Source organism: Triplophysa rosa, linkage group LG3, assembly GCF_024868665.1.
Source record: "Triplophysa rosa linkage group LG3, Trosa_1v2, whole genome shotgun sequence".
NCBI lineage: Eukaryota > Metazoa > Chordata > Actinopteri > Cypriniformes > Nemacheilidae > Triplophysa > Triplophysa rosa.
This window is the reverse complement of record NC_079892.1, coordinates 2220822-2240968: the sequence shown is the minus strand read 5'-3', so window position 1 is coordinate 2240968 and position 20147 is coordinate 2220822. Positions and strand designations below refer to the sequence as shown.

Genomic DNA, 20147 nt, shown 5'->3' with positions numbered 1-20147 from the left:
GGTAATGTAGAGTCACAGGTCAAGTCAGGCTCTTACCCACATCTGTGCCGCTGGTTTTCATTCCTGAGCTCTCAGGTGCCATTCAGTTCTGTAGGCAGTAAATGGGCCAGCAAGATCACCGCCAGCAAAGCCGCTGTGAGTATAGCATTGTTTCACTTGCCACAAAGGTGAAACAAAAATCAAGTTTACATCAATACACTTAAAATAAAGTTGATGGGACAGAGCATCGAAATGGATTGGCATTCTTGAAGTATTTCTTTTATAGCTTCATATGTGAATAAAAAATAATATCCTTAATGGTCCAGTGTGTCATTTTTTTGGAGGATCTATTGACAGAAATGCAATATAATAAACATAACTATGTCTTCAGAGACCTTACATAATAAAGCGTTATGTTTTTAGTACATTAGAATGAGCTATTTCTATCTACATACACCGCGGGTTCCCTTGCATGGAATTCACCATGTTGTTTCTACAGTAGCTCTAAATGGACAAACTGCTCTACAGATTTCGTGTCGTAAATATGTTATCTCCTTCGGCAAAGAGGTGAAACCGTGACGACATCTTAGTTCTATGTGAGCCGCCGTAGTGCTTTGAAAGTGAGGGAAGGGTGGAGTGAGATGTCACTAAATTCATACACTGGACCTTTAAAGCAAAAATAAATATGTAAAGAATTTGCATGATTTTTGGGAAACTAAACAAACACGCAGTGCATCTCCATTAAGTCTCAATACCATGTGTTTGTAGCCTGTGGAAAAAGAGAAGAAACAGGATTTGGGAAAGTTTGTGGAGCTTCCTGGAGCCGAGATGGGAAAAGTTGTGGTGAGGTTTCCTCCAGAGGCTAGTGGGTAAGTAACCCTAACGTCCCCACATTGTTTTCATCTTTGGCAATAAAGATATGAGTTTCTAAGGTAAAGCCCCACCTCCACAGATACCTGCACATTGGCCACGCCAAGGCAGCTCTGCTCAACCAGCACTACCAGATCAGCTTTAAGGGCAAGCTTATCATGCGTTTTGATGACACCAACCCTGAGAAGGAGAAGGAGGACTTTGAGAAGGTATGACTTGACACCCTTTCCTCATTTTGAGATAAAAAAAATAAATCTGATAGCTAGATTTATATAATATTAGTGCTGTGATATGGCTCCCAATTATTCAGTGTAAACTTATTGGGTCTTTTATCATCCACCATTCTGACAATCCAAAATTTCTAACAATGGATGCTTTCTTCGTGCAGGTGATCCTGGAGGACGTGGCCATGTTACAGATCAAACCAGACCAGTTTACCTACACCAGCGACCACTTTCCTGCCATCCAGCGGCTGGCAGAGAAACTTCTGCAGGAAGGCAAAGCCTACATAGATGACACGCCCCCAGACGTCATGAAGCAAGAGAGAGAGCAAAGGGTCGAGTCTCATAACCGCAGTAACTGTGAGGGCACATTACTGGCTGTTACTTCCACAGTTTATTCCACACTACAGGAAATATGATATTGAATGTGCTCTTGGTTTTGCTGCAGCTGTGAAGAAGAACAAGCAGATGTGGGATGAGATGAAGAAAGGCTCAGAGTATGGCCAAACCTGCTGCATGAGAGCAAAGATCGACATGAACTCCAACAACGGCTGTATGCGTGACCCAACTCTGTACCGCTGTAAAAATGCTCCTCATCCTCGCACTGGCAGCACTTACAAGTAAGCAAATAAATGCTCAGATCTCTCTACTTAAAGGCCTACATGGGGCTGAATGTTACTTGATATGAAAGTTTTTTATATTTTCATGTTATTCAAAACCTGTATTTGACTGAAATACAAAAGAAGATTGTTTGAGAAACAGTGTGGTTGTGTGCCTGCCTATACAATGGAAGTCAATATTTCCAACATTTCTTCAAAATATCTTCTTTTGCAAAAGAAAGTTTTGCATTGACATGAGAGTAAATAAATGATGAAAAAATTGAGTGAACTATCCCTTTAAGTTGTTTTTAAAATTACCCACGTATTTCTGTGATCAAAGATGCTTTTTAAAATATGTCTGTCTTATTGTTTTCTTGTCCTAGAGTGTACCCCACATATGACTTTGCTTGCCCCATCGTGGACAGCTTCGAGGATGTGACTCATGCTCTGCGTACAACTGAGTACCACGACAGAGACGAGCAGTACTACTGGGTGATAGATGCTCTGGGTGTGCGCAAACCACACATCTGGGAGTATGCCAGACTCAATCTCAACAACACTGTGCTCTCCAAGAGGAAACTCACCTGGTTTGTCAATGAGGGCTATGTGGATGGCTGGTGAGTTGATGAGTTTAATAATAATAATAATAAGATGGCATGGTTAGAAATATTAATGCACTTTGTTCATTTTTTTGTCCATTCTTTCCTACAGGGACGACCCACGTTTCCCCACAGTCAGAGGTGTGTTGCGAAGAGGAATGACTGTTGAGGGACTTAAACAGTTCATTGCTGCGCAGGTATGTGTATCATCAACATAGTCAAAATGGGACAAAAGATTATGTCCATTTGCATTTCTTACACTTCCAGTGTAATTTTTTTAAAGTGGACATAACACGCACAGTTTCAGCCAATGTCATGTTTATCTCGACTACCTATAGAGTAGTATTGCATCCTTTATATCTCCGAAGAGTCCTTAGTTTTATCACATTTATAGAAGACCGTTACAGCTGTACTGCATCTTTCCAAAAACAGACAAGTTCCTGGTGGCATGCAGTGGGCGGAGCTAAAGAGTCACGAGCATACATTATCACATTATCCCGCTTGCCAACAAAACACAGACATTTGATAAAGTTTTACTTACCGCCTGCGTTTATGACTGCGGTCCCATCTTTCAGTCTCAAATGATCTGCAAATCCAGGGTTGAACTAGCTGTTGTTTATAAAGCCAAATTACTAGGGATGTAATGATTCACCGCAAGCTGGTTGAAAATCGATTATAGTATGTGAGGATTCGGTTGAGATGTCATATGAATCGTAATGCATGTTTTGAACAGCAGGAGCCTCTCTGTTTACTGCAAACTTGGAAAATGCTGATATTTACTAAATGTAAGAAAAGCACAGACTAACTCTTTTTATAATAAAGAGACTTTTGTATTATTCATTTTTATTTCATTTGGAATTTCTTTTAAATTTGCAGTTTGGTTTTGTTATTTGACATCAACCTATTTTTTATTTAACAAAGAAATGTGCAGCATTTGAGAAATGATAGAACGGCAGTTGTTCTTTTCTCATTTTTCTCAACTCATTTTGTAAATATAAACCGTAGCGTGAGATCAGTGTCGTGCATCGCATTGTGAACTAAGTGAATGGTTACATCCCAAAAAACGTAATATGTCCAACTCGTTTTTTGAACCCTTGGCCACATTCAACCTAAGTCTCATTCACTTGTCTATTACAGGGAGGTTCAAGATCCGTGGTCAACATGGAGTGGGACAAGATCTGGTCATTTAACAAGAAGGTAAATATTGCGACCACACCTAAGATCCACCGTGCCTGCACCTGATCTCCAGCTGGTCCTTGTGATCCCATTTATTCCCTTCGTTATGATACCCTAAACGAATCTGCTAATATCTTTTCACATTATCAGCAACATTCCTTTGAACAAAGACTAAAGTTAATCTGAAAGTATTCAGACACTAATCTCTCAAGCCCCAACAGCCAAGCCGTTTTAATCATTCATGTGTTTTCATACCTATTTATTTACATTCTGGTTCATGTTGTACTTCCACGTTCAATATTCAATATTAACAGGCATCTTTCATCTATCAAAACAAGCTGCAAACGTGTTTGTATTTCAGTGTTTGTCTTTGGTCATCTGCACTTTATTTTCTGCATCAGGCATGTCTTGAGCTCTACAACACTGCTCACTAGCTGCATACTTTATCAACCATCTTCTCTTTACTTTTTTGTGCTGTTCATTCTTTCATTTCTTTCTTTGACACCATCATCTCTTGGCACTGTCTTTTGCCTAAGATGAGAAATGTTGTTGCTTTCATGGCCAGGAAATGGAAAAATCTATAAAAGATCATTCTGGCCATATATAATTAAACCGTTGTTTTTTTTTAATTTTATAGTAGCCTGTAATGGGCTTGGTCTTAATTTTCTATAGGTCAGGTATTTGTGACCTTCCACGACTAATGATATGCACCCTAAACACTTCCTGTTCTGTCCATCTCTGAGCTGTGTCTCCCCTGTTCTGCATTAAAATGCACCTCACTTTTCTGTTTACAAGCTGCCAGTTAGCTGTAAAAAGGTATTCCTTCTCCTCCTCTTTCCTGCTGTTTCGTTTCCTCACGTCTCCCCTGCATTGTCTCTTCCCTCTCACATCTTATTCGCTAATCTCTCACTTAAACACAGAATGTTGGTAGATAGGGTCTTAAAAAGTTAACTAAAGACAAATTCTTTCATTATTTTCTCATTCGGAAAGTTATTTTTCTTTCTTTTGTGCACACGACATCTTTGTCCACCTTTGTTTTATGAAAAAAACAAGCTGGATACACCACAGTTTAAAACTGTCAAGCTCTCAAATAAATACCAACACCATAAAAGCAATAAAAAATGAAAAAAGGTGTATTTCAGCTTTATGTACTGTTGAGACTTGGTTAAAATTTGTTCAATACAATTTTTTTTTATTATATTATATATTCTGTATTTTGATCCGTATTTTGTGTTTTAAATTAAATTGTTGTGTTTGCTTGTGTTGTAAAGCGCTTTGAAAAAGTAACTTTTAATTATTTTTTATATTTATAAAAAAAATTTAAAAAATTTTTTAGTAATAAATTAATCACAATCCACTTTTGTTAGATACATAAATAATTTAATAAAATGAATGCATACAATAAATTTAACAAGTCATAAAGGGTTTGGTGCAACACAACCGTAATTTTTTTAATTTATTTATTCAACCCTTCGAGAAATCTTAACTAGATATTTATTTATTTATGTTTCTGTGAGGAGACTCCCCTGTTGCGATCTGTGTTTGTGCTATAAATCATTCCCCTGTCATACAGCTTCTGGCAGATTTCATAGAAAATGAAATGCTTTGAATGAATTGTGGTGTTTTGTTCTATTTCCCTGTAGACGCATTCAAGTATAAAAGCTTTTGAATACAACCTACCAAACTAAAAACTACACATTGTGGGTAGTATCATGGTTATAGAGCATTTCTATGACTTCCAGTGTGTTCAGTTAACAGTGTTTGGCTTCCACTGCTCTTCATTTCACACTTCTCTACCTCTCCTCTTCTTTCTCCATCCTGTCACATTCTTGTCTCCATCATGTGTTATCTGTTTAAGTTGCTCTTTTGGTCCATGCAAAACAATGTGCGAGCAGTAAAGCCGAGAGAATTTGGTCTTGCTTTACTCTGTCAGTAACTGCCAATTTGATCTGAATACCTGTCATTGAAAGTCTCTTCTCTCTTTTTGTCACTTTGTAGGTCATTGACCCAGTAGCCCCCAGGTACACTGCGCTGCTGAGCTCACAGGTTGTTCCCGTCTTCATTACCGAAGCCAAGGAGGAGATGAAAGAGGTTGCCAAACATCCCAAGGTAATAAATGCCGCATACGTAAAAGTTGGTTTATTTGACAAACTACAAAAAGGCCAATAAAAGCAAATTCATCCAAACAGAGGCTAATTTTGGACTTCCAATAAAATGATCTGCTGCTACTCCTGTAGTTTGTAGACAGGAGTAGCAGCAGATCATTTTATTGGAAGTCCAAAATTAGCCTCTGTTTGGATGAATTTGCTTTTATTGGCCTTTTTGTAGTTTTGTCTAACTACTCAGGCTTGGTAAACCTTGTCAATTAAAAACAATTTTCAGTCATATCTACTGTGGGAATTTTCAGAATGCGGACGTGGGAATGAAGCAGGTGTGGTTCGGGCCGAAGGTCTTAATCGAGGGTGCTGATGCTGAAACGTTTACAGAGGGAGAGATGGTCACCTTCATCAACTGGGGAAACCTGATCATCACCAAAATCAACAGGTAAAGCTAAAGTCACAACATAGTTTTGTGTATGAAAGGGATCGACATTTAAACCTTTGAAGTGAATATGCTGGATCATTGATACAGCAAATTGAAGAACCAGATTAACAAATGTATTAATATAATCCTCGCTCATAAACAGGAGAGTTTTAAGAATTAAACTTTAGTCTGTTCCACACAGAGTTAGATGGGCTCACAATGGCTTTTTATTTGGAGCAAACCAGCAGCCTTCGATATAACCACTTTGCCACTTTTCTTCAGTTAACCTTCTTTTTTGGCTTTCTTTTTACAGGTACAGCAGTGGAGTGATAACCTCTCTGGATGCCCATCTGAATTTGGAGAACACCGATTTTAAAAAGACAACCAAGATCACCTGGATAGCGGAGACTGCCCGTGCCCCGCTTGTGCCCACTGTATGTGTGAACTACCAGCACCTTATTACCAAACCAGTGCTTGGAAAAGATGATGACTTCAAAAATTTCATCAACAAGAACAGCAAGGTATGTCATGCTTGAGATTGTCTGATACGGGATACATATATAAAATGTGGGGCTTTAGGATGGGGTTGAGAATCACTGAGGTATGTAAATGGCGATATGGTACAGAAAGTTCTTCTTGCCCTATATCAAACTATTATTTTGTTTCCAGATAGAGGAGAAGATGCTGGGAGATCCTTGCCTGAAGGATTTGAAGAAAGGTGATGTTATACAGCTGCAGAGGCGGGGCTTCTATATCTGTGATCAACCCTATGAGCCAATCAGGTTAAACCTAGAATCTATTCTAACAAAATCATCTTTTATATGTACTTTAAATCTCGTTTCCAGAAACACACGCCATGCAAGTACAGACAGAAATGCTTGGCCATAATGTGTTCTTCAGATTTTGTGCTAAAAAAACATATGACTGCTCCCGCATGACAGTAGTTGGCATAAAAAACAATCAAAGAAAAATGTATATTTTTTTAATGTAATGATGCATGAAATTGGCCTTGGGTAGCTAGAAACGTATCTATTTGTATACTTGTATATAGAATGTTTCGGGCAAATAATAACGTTGTCGATTTGTGTGTGTAATTTTTCTTCTCTTATTCATTGTTTTAATAATTCATTGTATTTGTTGTCTCATTAATTGTTTTTGACCTTGTTCAGCCCTAACAGCTGTAAAGAGAGTCCCTGTGTCCTGCTCTACATCCCAGATGGACACACAAAAGAGATGCCCACAGCTGGTTCCAAGGACAAGAGCAAAAGCCAGGTAGCTGCCAAACCCGTGAGTACACAATACTGTCCATATACCATCCACCATATTCTATGCCTCTTAGTTTTATACATAAGAGAAAAACACAATTAATACAGTTTTTCTCTCTGTTCACTGCAGAAGGTCGAGTCTGCGGCTCCCAGTAAAGTCAAACAAGCTCCCACCTCCAGTCCACCATCTGCCGGAGCAGGAGATGCTTCTGCCCTGTTCTCCAGCATTGTGGCTCAGGGAGATATGGTGAGGCAACTCAAGACTGATAAAGCCCCTAAAGAGCAAGTGGACTCCGCTGTGAAGCAGCTCTTGGCCCTCAAAACTGAGTTTAAACAGCTGACTGGACAAGAGTACAAACCTGGCATAGCCCCACCCACTTCTGCTGCAGCACCGAAGAGCTCTGCCCCAGCACCAAAGAGCTCTGCCCCCACTCCAGCAGCAGGAAGTCCAAGCCCTGCTTCCTTTTCTTGTCCTTTCACTCGTGTCGCCGAACAAGGGGAGGTCGTTCGTAAACTGAAAGCAGCAAAAGCACCAAAGGTCTGTATAAAAAATATAATAGAAAATGTAAAAAGTATAAAAGAAAAATGATTGATAGAATAAAACATTAATATTCAACCTTATAGACGGAAATGCACGCCTGGCCCAAAGTTAACTTGCGGTCTATGTTTGGTTATAATATAACATTATATTTTATTTATATTAATATTTGATTTAGGGCTGCAACTAACAATTAGTTGGACGATTATTTTTCCGATTAATCGGATAAAAAGTTTAATTAGATCTTTTGCCTATAACTAAATCAGAGATGGGAAAAGTATACACAACTGAACTCATTAGCCTTCTCCCAAAATGTTGTGGATGTCTCCTTAATTAACACACCAAGGCTGATGAGTTGATTCAGGTGTGTCCTATTAGAAGCAGCTGCCAATACTCACTCCCAAACCTGGAAGGGAGGGGACAGTTGGCCAAGGAAATCTTTTTTTGTGTGGCATGAAAAGTGAGATATTTGTCATTCAAATGTAGTGAAGTACAGTAAAAAGTATCCAGAAAAAATTATACTTAAGTATAGTACAAATACTCAAAAAGTGTCAACTTGGTTAATATGGCTGGGTATCGATTCTGATGTTTCGATTCGATTCCGATTCACAAGCTCTCGATTCGATTCCGATTCGAGTCTATGATTACCCAGATAGCAAGCAACCATTGAATCAATGTTAAAAAATAGTTGATTTGTCAATGTTAATTGCATTGAATCAATATCACTTTTGCACCTGCAATTAATGTAGACATTTTTTAGAAATTTAAACAAATCACCATTATTGTGATCAGGCAACTCTTTTAACACTTTTAATGTTTACAGTAGTGCTTTAATAATAACACTTATACATTGATAGAGAAAGAGATGTTTTGAAAAGTTTACTTTTAAACATGACCAGTTAAAGAAAACTTCAAAAGAAATTTCAACAATTTTTCAACATAAATTGCAGGTGCAAAAGTGATATTGATTCAACGCAATTAACATTGACAAATTAACCATTTTTTAACATTGATTCAATGGTTGCTTGCTATCTGGGTATAGATTTAATACAAGTCCTATAGATATTTCTAAAAAAGATCAGTAAATATCACATTACAATGGTGAATTAAAAAATGAAATGAAGAGCCACAAATCTGTATATTAAACTTTAAAACACTTGGGTATATTGAAACAGAACAGTTATTTTAAATTTAAGATACAGTATAACGAACAAAATTTCACAAAAATAGCTGTAAATAGAGGCTGCAATCATGTGAACTGCTGCCTTTTATATGAAGGTGATGTTAAATTCGACGACACACCCGGATCCCATGGTAATTAAGCAATGAATGAAGGATACTGCCTGTTGTAACATCCACCCGTTGTAAAAAGAAAAGGGACATCTAGTGGATAGTAGTAGCAATGACATTAACGTAAATGAATGTTCAGTGCTTGCGTAAATATGAAAGAAAAAAATAGATTCACAGCTTTTGAGAATCGATATTGAATTGATCTGTTTAAAAAAACGATTAATCGATTTTTCAATTTTTTTGCCCAGCCCTATTGGTTAATGTACTAATGTAACCCTATTTCGGTAAACACTTGTTAATGGAGTTTAAACATCAGAAAAATATCATTCTATGCACAAGTTTTAATTAAAACTTTAAAAAAATTAAATTAAATTACCTTTACTGAGTACAACTGTCATGGTATTCTTGCAAGTCTTGCAAAAGATGAGCTAGAGAAAAGCCTCAGGCTAAGCTTGTATAAGCTCGCCAAACTATAGATAAAACAATCTCAAGAAAGAGCAAATAGAAAACAAACAAGATCATTGAACTCAAAGCAAGCGTGCAGTGCGCTTAAAAATCCTTCCCACAGTATTTTGCTTCCACCTGTAATGTTAGTAGCTTCTTTGTTACAAACGAATGCTGCCTTTGGGACAGTTAATGCCCTCCCTACTACAACTACCAGTAACTTTATCAGATAAAAGCTTCATTGTTTATTAGCCATGAGGCACTTTATTTCTACTTTCGGAACAGTTCCTTTATTGGCGCTACAACAAATAGGCCTTTTCAATCTGATGAGGGATGGGAAAAGGAGAGAACACGTTTGGCAAAAGGTAGATTCCAACCGCAATCGCGCTGTGGAATCGTGCGTCGTCTTTACCCCCACACCATTCAAGCTGAAAGGCGATCAAGGTATTTTGAGTACTTACTGTCTCTGCTAAAACAATCAATCTCAATTGCGAGCAAATTAGAAAATAAATAAGATTATTAAAGTCTATATCTAATAGCTTGTTGTGGTGAGGACTTTCACTGGCCGTCAAGCACAAAGAGATAACCTTCGCATGTTACATGCATTGTGATGGGAAAGAGTCTAGAAATGGAAGGCAAACCCCTAGGCCTACAGTAATGGTTTAACCCTACCGCTCAGCAGCCAATAGGAACTCATCACGCTTGGACGTTCAAACTGGTCAAGTGGCCGGATGGCTCAAAAACACGTGAAATTGACGTCTGACGTCACGCTACGCGCAAACAACGCGTTGTTGACGTGTTAAAATTTGCGTGTTTTTGAGCCTCCTGGCTTTCCATAACTTAAAGCAGCTGGGGCTGCACGGAGACACGTCTGACTTTAAAACTGCGAAGCTCATGCTGCATGGAGAGACACATCTAAAATTGTAATTTTAAAAGGGAAGAAGAGGCGCTTGATTTATAACTGCTCAGCTCGTAAGTGACGTCACAGACCAACTAATCGATAATGAAAATTGTCATTATCGATTATTATCGATTTTATCGACTAGTTGTTGCAGCCCTAATTTGATTGTATATTAATTCGATTCAATTCAATTAAAACTACTCAACATTTATTTATTCTTTGCTGAGGTCTACCGGAAGTAAAGTTTGGGCCACATAACGATTATGTGGTTGCAGGTGAAAATGTCTATAACATTAATAAAGAATTATTAACGTAATAGACTGTAATACAATTCAATATTTGCTCAATTCATTCAACTAAAAATGGAGCGTATACCCATCTTTTTTTTACCTTTTTACTTGATTTGTTTTTGTTAAACAGTAAAATAATTCTTGACCATGTTCACATCACCTTCTTACAGGAGCAAATAGATGCCGCAGTGAAACAGCTCTTGGCTCTTAAAGCTGAGTTCAAACAGTTTACTGGTCAAGACTACAAAGCAGATATCGCGCCACCCACAACATCCTCACACCCCACCCCTTCATCTGACTCCTCCCCTGCTTCCTTATACAGTCGTGTGTCAGACCAAGGAGAGGTCGTCAGAAAGCTGAAAACTAATAAAGCACCAAAGGTGAGAATTGCTGCAACTGCGTCTGTGATATTGATTTGTGGTTTATTGTTTCGGTCAAGCAGTAACATAACACATTCTCTTCAGGACCAGATTGATGCAGCAGTAAAGCAGCTTTTGTCCCTGAAGGCAGAATATAAGCAAGTGACTGGCCAGGACTACAAGCCCGGAGCTCCTCCAGCTGGTGCTTCTCCATCAGCTCCAGCCCAGCCCGCCAGCACCGCTCCTACTGTATCAAGCTCCTCTGACGGCTCGCCTATGGCCATTTATGAACATGCAACTCAACAAGGAGACCTTGTGAGGAAACTGAAAACAGACAAGGCACCCAAGGTTTGTATTTGTTTTCATTTTATTCCTTTTTTTGTTGCTCAAATTATTATTAGAGGTATTTAGCCATCTTTCACTTTTTACAGGATCAGATAGATGCAGCTGTGCAGCATTTGCTGAGTTTGAAAGCCAAGTACAAGCAGCAAACTGGACAAGACTACAAACCAGGTGTGCCTCCTTCAACAGGCCCTGCCCCTGCTCAATCCAGCCCCGCCCAACATTCCACCAGCTCCTCCCAACCTCAATCCAGCTCCTCCCCTCAGGCCCAAGCGCTGTTTGCAGATATAGCTCAGCAGGGGGAACAAGTGAGACAACTCAAAGCAGAGAAAGCCCCTAAGGTTTGTGTTGTGTATTCAGCTGCACCTCTACTACAGTATGTGATTGTAAAAGTGGTATTATTTAACGCTCATGTCATTGTAATTCATTTCTTCAGGAGCAAGTTGATAAAGCAGTGAAGACTCTGCTTGAGCTGAAGGGTCAGTATAAAGCACTCACTGGGGAGGAGTACAAGCCCGTGACCACACCAGGATGAAACACGGGGGGAGAAGACAAAAGCCGTAAGGAGAGAGAGAACAAATCTGAGAAACAGGGAGGAGGAGGTGGAGGACGCAAGCAGCAGAAGGGAGGAGAGAAACCTCAAGGTCAGGATGCTGGAGCTGGTGGAGCAGGAGATGGCCAGGGGCTGAAGAAACAAACACGGTGAGACTCTCATTAAAGGTATAAAAACTCATATTGACACTTAAATATTTGTTACCTACTGGATCGGAGGCTTGAGAAAGTTTCGCAGTTGTTTTGGTACTGTCACAACTGTTTCTGTCCTCCGTAGGGATGTAACGATTCACTGTGAGCCGGTTGAAAATCGATTATAATGTGTGACGATTCAAATCGGTTGAGGTGTGAACTGAATCGCAATACATTTTTTGAACAGCAGGGGCTGCCATGTTCACTGCAAACCTAAACGTGCTGATATTTCTTAATGCAAAAAAATCCAAGAAAAGCACAGAGAGTATAAGTTTGTTTATATTAAAGAGACTTTTTCTATAATTAATTTGTTATAAAATTGTAGTTTAGTTTTGTTATTTGAAATAAAACAATTTTATTATACAAAGAAACGTGAAGCATTTAAGAAATAATGCAAGGGAGGAAGTTGTTCATTTCTAATTTGTTTCAACTCATTTTGTAAAAATAAATCGTGAGTAAATCGTGAATAAATCGTATCGTGAGATCAGAATCGTGCATCGCATTGTGAGCTGAGTGAATCGTTACATCCCTACACTGCAAAAAATGACTTTTTTCTTATTTTCCGGTAAAAATGTCTAAACATTCTTGAATCAAAAAACATTTTCTTGATGAGCAAACTGACCTTAGAAAATAAGTCTTGTTTTTAGTAAAAAAAAATGAAATTTCAGTTAATTTGTGCTTAAAACAAGCAAAAAAAATCTCCCAATGGGGTAGGAAAAATAATCTTGAATTGAGTGACTAAGAAAAAGGTAAACCTTAATTCAAGATTATTTTTCTTACCCCGTTGGCAGATTTTTTGCTTGTTTTAAGCACAAATTCACTGAAATTTCATATTTTTTTTACAAAAAACAAGACTTATTTTCTTAGGTCATTTTGCTCATCAAGAAAATGCATCTCGATTCAAGAATTTGTAGACATTTTTACTGGAAAACAAGAAAAAAAGACTTGGTAAGAAAGTCATTTTTTTGCAGTGTAGTCCTCCGAGATGAAACCTCAAACACTGCAGTTCTGTCTGAATGACTTATTTAGACTATAAACTCAATTATGTCACTGATGGCTTTAAAGATTGATGTACATATTGGAAATGTTGCTTTTGTGTGAAAGCAAGAATACAAAATTATCTTTGTGTTTCGAATGTAGGTTGGGACTTGAAGCAAAAAAAGAGGAAAACCTGGCTGATTGGTATTCTCAGGTACGCTTGGTGCCATCACTTTGATCACGTGATCATGTCACCTACGTGTTGAGTTAATCTTTTGCTTTACTCTGTGTTCAGGTGATCACCAAGGCTGAGATGATTGAGTACTATGACGTCAGTGGCTGTTACGTGTTGAGACCCTGGTCTTACGCCATCTGGGATGCCATCAAAGAATTCTTTGACCGCGAGATTAAGAAGCTGGGTGTGGAGAACTGCTACTTTCCCATGTTTGTTTCTCAGGCTGCTCTGGAGAAAGAGAAAAGCCACATTGCAGATTTTGCTCCAGAGGTGAGGAGATTGAAGGGATGAGGGAGGGGTAAAATGTCTAGAGGGGGTTGATAAAGCAGTATCTAAAAGTTAAAGGATGTTTGTAGGAATGAATTAGTGTGGCTTGTTTCTATTATGAAATGATGGAATAAAAGGTACTAATGTTTGATAATTAAATTCCTTGGGATAATCAATATATAACAATAAAACAGTATAGTGTATTTAACTATAGACCATTTTGCAAGATGCAAATAACTCAGGTCCAGAAGCACTTCCTGTTTCAGTTGACGTTTATAAACAGAAAGCGTTTGCAAACTGGTTTATAGGCTTATTATTTGATATCTTAGTATAAGAATCAACTTGTATTAATATGAAATATCGCCATTGTTCTTCTGAAACCTTGGATGTTTTATCAGGAAATGGAAAAACTCTTTAATTTTTAAATGATTAAATACTGTGTTGTCAAAGTTGACGAGCACTTTTAATTCTTCTCTTGGTTAGATATTTGCAAAACCCAGTGACAAACATAAAAGGTGACTAATAATAATAATAATGTATGAAAAATAAAAACGAAAAATCACAAAATATGGAGATTTAAGGTTTCAAGTATGAATATTGTTTACATCATTTAAAGAGGTAATTTGAATGTAACTCATCCAATCAAAATTTATAGAAATTTCTTATAAAATCAGATTTTTTGGAATAATAGTTGGCCGAACAGAATCATGCGTATGGTGTGACAGCAAAAATCCAGAAAAAACTAACAATGAAGGTAAATCTTATGCTATTTCATATTATAAATATAAATATGAATAATATAAAATAATGTATTATTAACAGTTCATTTTCTACAATTTTGCCATCACACCATATGACACATGTACGGTTTATTCATCAGTCAGTCATTCTTTTATTAGACAGAAGAGACACTCTGATAACTTTCAATCAGCTCATTATAATTAAAGGTGTGATGAACTGGGCTTGTTTATTGTTGTATACTGTTGTATGAGGTCTACTTATGACGTTCGTGTGGTTTTTACATTCAAAAACATCAAAATCAATAAGTAATAGGCTATTTTCTACCCGGGTTTTGAGGCCGGCTCGACAAACGATCGGTTTGAATGGGCGTTCCGCCATGAAGACTTGGAAGTAAAGCCCACTGCTATGATAGGATAGCAGTTTGCGTAGTAAACTTAGTTGGAGCCTTCTGTGAATTTGGTTAGAGACTAGAGGTCGACCGATTCATCGTTTTTGCCAATTAATCAGCACCGATAACGATAAATTGAACTATCGGCTATCGGCAATAATCCCCACCGATAGTTTTTCCTGGTTGCGTTACCTACTTATAATTTTGTTTAAATCATACACTGGAGTTTAATATTTATTAATGTAGTTAATATTTATGTTTTATTTAAAAATACAGTTTAGTGGTTCAAGCAACGTGTTTATTGATGTAATACACTTCATTGCTAATTTACTTTGTGTGTGTTTTTTTTTAAATAAACCATAAAAAAAACTGTGTCAGATCTGTTATCGGTAGGTACTGACTACCTTAGTTATCGTTATCGGCAAAATCCAATATTGGTCGACCTCTATTAGAGACGTAACGTTAGGTTACACAGGGCATATCAAGCGATCTCTAACAAAGCAATAGTGACGCAGAGTACAAAAATGTTGTACTCACATAAGATTGCTGCGCCATTCCTATCGGATCCAATATTGACAGCACAGCACTGCTTTTTAATTTTAGTCTCTCCGCAAATCCACCATCGACCTGTGCCTTGTTCACAAAGGAATCCGCTGTAATGTTTTACCCACGTGAGCTGGAACGCCTTTAAAAATAAACTTCAACCACGCATTACCAATTAATACAATTGTTGATTAATTGTGTTTGTGTGTGAAGGAAGGTTATGCAGCGACTGTGTTCTTCCACAACCAGGCACTGACTCCACAATATTCAACCTAGATAGGTGCATTCCAGAACCTGCCGTTCGCTGGTGCTGGTGTCAATAACAGATCTCAGTAACAAGGGCGTTTTCAGTTCTGACACTTACATGATGTTCGCGTGAATACGATTCCCTCTTATATAACATAAGCTCTGGTTAAAATTGTGGTTTTAATTCATGGCACCTTTAAATCAAGATAAAGTCAATTTGAGTAATTTTTTTAATGACTACAAACATATTAACGGCACTAAACTCATTTGATTAAATGTGTGTGTCAAAGCGATAAATTTGATGGTCTTAATTGAGGGCAGACGTGAAACTGGAGACCATGGAGATAATTATGATCTGTGGCAAAAGTCAACGATTTAAACTTTTATCTGGAAATTCTTATTAGGTTGCTTGGGTGACAAGATCAGGAAAGACAGAACTGGCTGAGCCCATCGCTGTGCGGCCCACTAGTGAGACAGGTGAGCGAACGTTGGTGGAAAGCACCTGAAATAATCAGATAGACTTTTGGCTCATTATCTCATACCTTTTATCTGTGTTGTTGCAGTCATGTACCCGGCTTATGCCAAGTGGGTCAAGTCACACAGAGACCTGCCAATCAAACTCAACCAGTGGTGCAACGTCGTGGTCAGTTTTATATCTCTTTTACCAACATAAAATCTGAAATAAGCAGCAGTTGGATTCATAAAACTGTATTTTTTCCTCTAAAGCGTTGGGAGTTCAAACACCCACAGCCCTTCCTGAGGACCAGAGAGTTCCTTTGGCAAGAGGGACACACAGCATTTGCCACAAAGGAAGAAGCTGTAGAGGAGGTTAGATGTGGCTCATCGTACCTCACTTACGACATACTGTACGGTGTACGCATCCGGAAACAATTATACCGTGTTTTTGACCCCCCCACTCTTAATTCTTCATGTTCAGGTTCTACAGATCTTGGAGCTGTATGCTCGAGTGTATGAGGAGCTCATGGCCATCCCTGTGGTCAAGGGTAGGAAAACTGAGAAGGAGAAGTTTGCAGGAGGAGACTACACCACCACCGTGGAGGCTTATATCTCAGCCAGCGGCAGAGCTATTCAGGTAAGCCTTGAATTTCTCAAAACCCCCAGCACTTTTATAACTATTGTAGTAAGATTAAAGTTCTCCAATCACTCCCTCAGGGTGCCACATCTCATCACCTGGGTCAGAACTTCTCCAGAATGTTTGAGATTGTCTTTGAAGATCCTAAAAAGCCAGGCGAGAAGCAGCTTGCTTACCAGAACTCATGGGGCATCACGACACGTACCATCGGAGTCCTGACAATGGTCCACGGAGACAACATGGGGATGGTGCTGCCACCCAGAGTAGCATGTCTACAGGTATGCTGGAGGTCCATTCACCTCAAACTATCCACATTTTCAAATCAAAACACTGAATGCTCAATGACTCACTCTGTTTCACAGGTAATCATCATTCCTTGTGGAATCACAGCCACTCTGCCAGAAGTAGAGAAAGAGCTTCTGTTAGCCCAGTGCTCCAAGTACCTTTCCAGGCTGCAGAAGGCCGACATAAGAGTGAAAGCTGACCTACGTGATAACTACTCACCTGGCTGGAAGTTCAACCATTGGGAGCTAAAGGTATGGAGGATGTATTTTGGAGTTTTTTTAAGGATATCTTGTTGACTGAAGTTGGACTACCTGTTGTATGAATGCAGGGTGTGCCCATAAGGTTGGAGGTTGGGCCGAAGGACCTGAAGCAGGGTCAGTGCGTGGCAGTAAGAAGAGACACAGGAGAGAAGATCATATTGCCAGATGCCGAAATTGAGAAGAGAATAACAAGCCTCCTCGAGGAGATTCAGAACAATCTCTTTAAGAGGTACAACGGTCATCAGATGTTAATGTGCAAAAACATTTGTTCATAAATTCCTACAGATTTTAATTTGCATAACATGTTCACATTGAAGCTCTGCTGTGTCTGGTGGCCAGATGTTGGATGACTTTATGAATTGCTTGTTTTTCACTTGTTTCAGGGCATCTGATGACCTTAAGAAACACATGGTTGTGGCAGATAGTATGGAGCAATTCCAAAAAGATCTGGACCAGGGAAAAGTAAGTAAATGTAGATTTTGGCTAGAAAAGGTAAATAATGTAGATTTTCGGTTGAAAATCGACCTGTATATCTTCCCTCAGATTGTACAGATTCCCTTCTGTGGAGGCATTGAGTGTGAGGACTGGATTAAGAAGACCACAGCCAGGTTAGTGACTACATAATAACTAGTTTTGGTTACTTAGCATACTGTATGTTTACATGCAGTTAGCCATTGATTGATTCCTTTATTTCTGTCTATAGGGATCAAGATCTGGAGCCTGGTGCACCTTCAATGGGAGCCAAGAGTCTGTGTATCCCCTTTGACCCCTTGAAGACCCTGCAGCCTGGTCAGATGTGCGTTAGTGGCAAAGAACTGGCCCAGAACTATACGCTGTTTGGCCGCAGTTATTAAGAGTCTCTCGGTCCTGTCTACATCATACTTTTGGTTTCCCTTTTTAACAAATGCACTAGCAGGATTTGTTGTAATTTAGGATGTCTCCTCTCTAAGCTCTCATAACATCGCTATCTACCACATTTAGAAGAAGCCCCTTTATTTTTCTGGCCGTATTTTTTAAAGATAAATGGAATTAGGAATTATCTGTGGCTGTACTTTGCACATCTTTGTCCTTGACAACTATAATGACCTAATATTATCTGTAATAAAGGGATTATTACTTTCTATCATTTTTGTGACTTTGTATCATTTATTGTCTTCAACAATTGATCTAGTCGAATTTGGTCAGATCCCGTTTTGGAGCTCACAGTGGTTGCCATGGAGATGAATAAACCTTGAGGTTTTTTTTGTCGTTCTCTGTCAGTTTTCTTTGTTTGCAAGATTAATCCCCTCAGGAGATCAAGGCCATGAACTCGCTATGTTTGACAGTCACTAGACAAATTTAGTAACATTTATGTAGTAATTATATGTTATATGTGTGTTCGTGTGTGTGTGTGTTTTTAAGAGGAAGGATTGCTACTATGTCAAACGTTTCATAAACACTCTTCAAACCTGTAGTCAATGCAACAGTGAAAATCTTTATTAAGTCTACGTCTGTGCTATCTAATTATATACATAATATTTACATTATATATACATAATGATGATGAAGCGCTCTGGATGTTCTTCACAAAGCAGCATGCTTGGTTTTCTTGGAGCCATTGTCTTCATCATCATTCTCGCTCAAGTCCCGTCGCCTCTTACCAGAGGGTAAATTGGTGCGAGAGCTGTGAGGTTCGGAAGCAGACGAGCTGGATCGATGGCTGAGGCTCGGGCTTGTGGAGGAACACGCCGATTGAGAGTGAAGGGGTTTTCGGTGGTGTGAGAAACCAGACCCCTCGACTACAAGAACAGTCTTAAAACGGTTCACTTCCTGTGTGAGCACGAACCAGAAAACCGGTTTGTAAGAAGACAGAGCTTGATGCTTGAGAACAAACATGATGTACAGTTTCACACAATCTTACCTGGCGTAAGAACATGTTTATATTCAAAGCATCAGGAGACACATAAGACCGTTTGCAGGTGGGACAAACATGTTCGTCCGAATCCAGCAGACACGTTCGGATACCTGCGACCAAACAATCGCATATGTTCTCAAAGGTCAAACAAACTTTCTGAGTAATATCTGTTTGTGCAGAAACTCACAGTCGTCGCAGTAGCTGTTGCTGCAACAGGGAGTCATCACAGCATCAGTGATGAGATCTTCACAGATCTGACACAGAAAAGCATCAGGCACTGGATCTTCATCTGAGGTCGACGAGGAGGACTCGTTCTGGGGTAAGAAAGGTGGATTCTCTTTCTTCGGAGATGCATAAGCCTCACTAAACAGAACAAGCACACAATTATCAACCAAATGTAAATGTGTGTTCATGATGAGGTCTCTACACAGATGACAGTTGTAAACTCACGCGTTAATAATGGGAATGACATGCTTTCCGCTGCTGCTCAGCATCACTCCCTTCATGTTGGGGTCATCCACCTCCACTAGGAAGCTGACAGGAATTCCTGCGCTTCTCCGTAGGCGCTTGCCCCCAACAAAAGTTGGACCCTGTGACGGCACAAGCAACAGGTTGCATTTACATTCATGGCATAACAGGCACACAAATGCTGTCCACAGTTTAGTTATGTGTTACCCGTGTCCTTGGGCAGTTTCTGATGTGATGCCCAGGGATGCCACACTTATAGCACACATAGTTTGGCGGAAGGCCTCCAACCAGCTTGAGTGCTTCACTGGTAAGTGATGAGAGTCATGATAGAGAGCACTTGAAATGTCTGCTCATGATGTGAATGTTATTATACTCACTTCACAGAATAGTAACAGCGGCTGGACTGGAACATGACAGCTTTTATTTTGTCCTCCTCTGATGCATTTGCCTCAGCCAGATTCTCAGTCTGTTCATTTACAAATAAATGCTTTATGCGCCTATACAGTTTACATAGTTTTCATATTGTCCAGTGGATTTCGGTACCTTGAAAAGCTGCTCCAGTGACAATGAACAACCATTCGCTTGCTGCTGAAAGAAGAACAAAGAGAG

General features: G+C 39.0%; 1 protein-coding gene across 1 annotated transcript; it reads left to right on the top strand.

Moving 5' to 3' along the window:
- Positions 1–18302, top strand: eprs1 (glutamyl-prolyl-tRNA synthetase 1). Its single transcript, XM_057329455.1, is given in 30 exon segments — positions 1–135; positions 748–848; positions 932–1058; positions 1238–1430; positions 1519–1690; positions 2053–2286; positions 2381–2465; positions 3406–3465; positions 5443–5553; positions 5852–5988; positions 6281–6488; positions 6637–6749; positions 7137–7254; positions 7363–7770; positions 10866–11075; positions 11160–11402; positions 11486–11737; positions 11833–12098; positions 13281–13332; positions 13414–13623; positions 15943–16015; positions 16102–16181; positions 16265–16366; positions 16476–16631; positions 16712–16909; positions 16994–17167; positions 17245–17405; positions 17560–17638; positions 17720–17784; positions 17880–18302. Coding segments are annotated over 29 exon segments (4479 nt in total). The 5' UTR covers positions 1–135; positions 748–807; the 3' UTR covers positions 18031–18302.
- The last annotated feature ends 1845 nt before the right edge of the window (positions 18303–20147 follow it).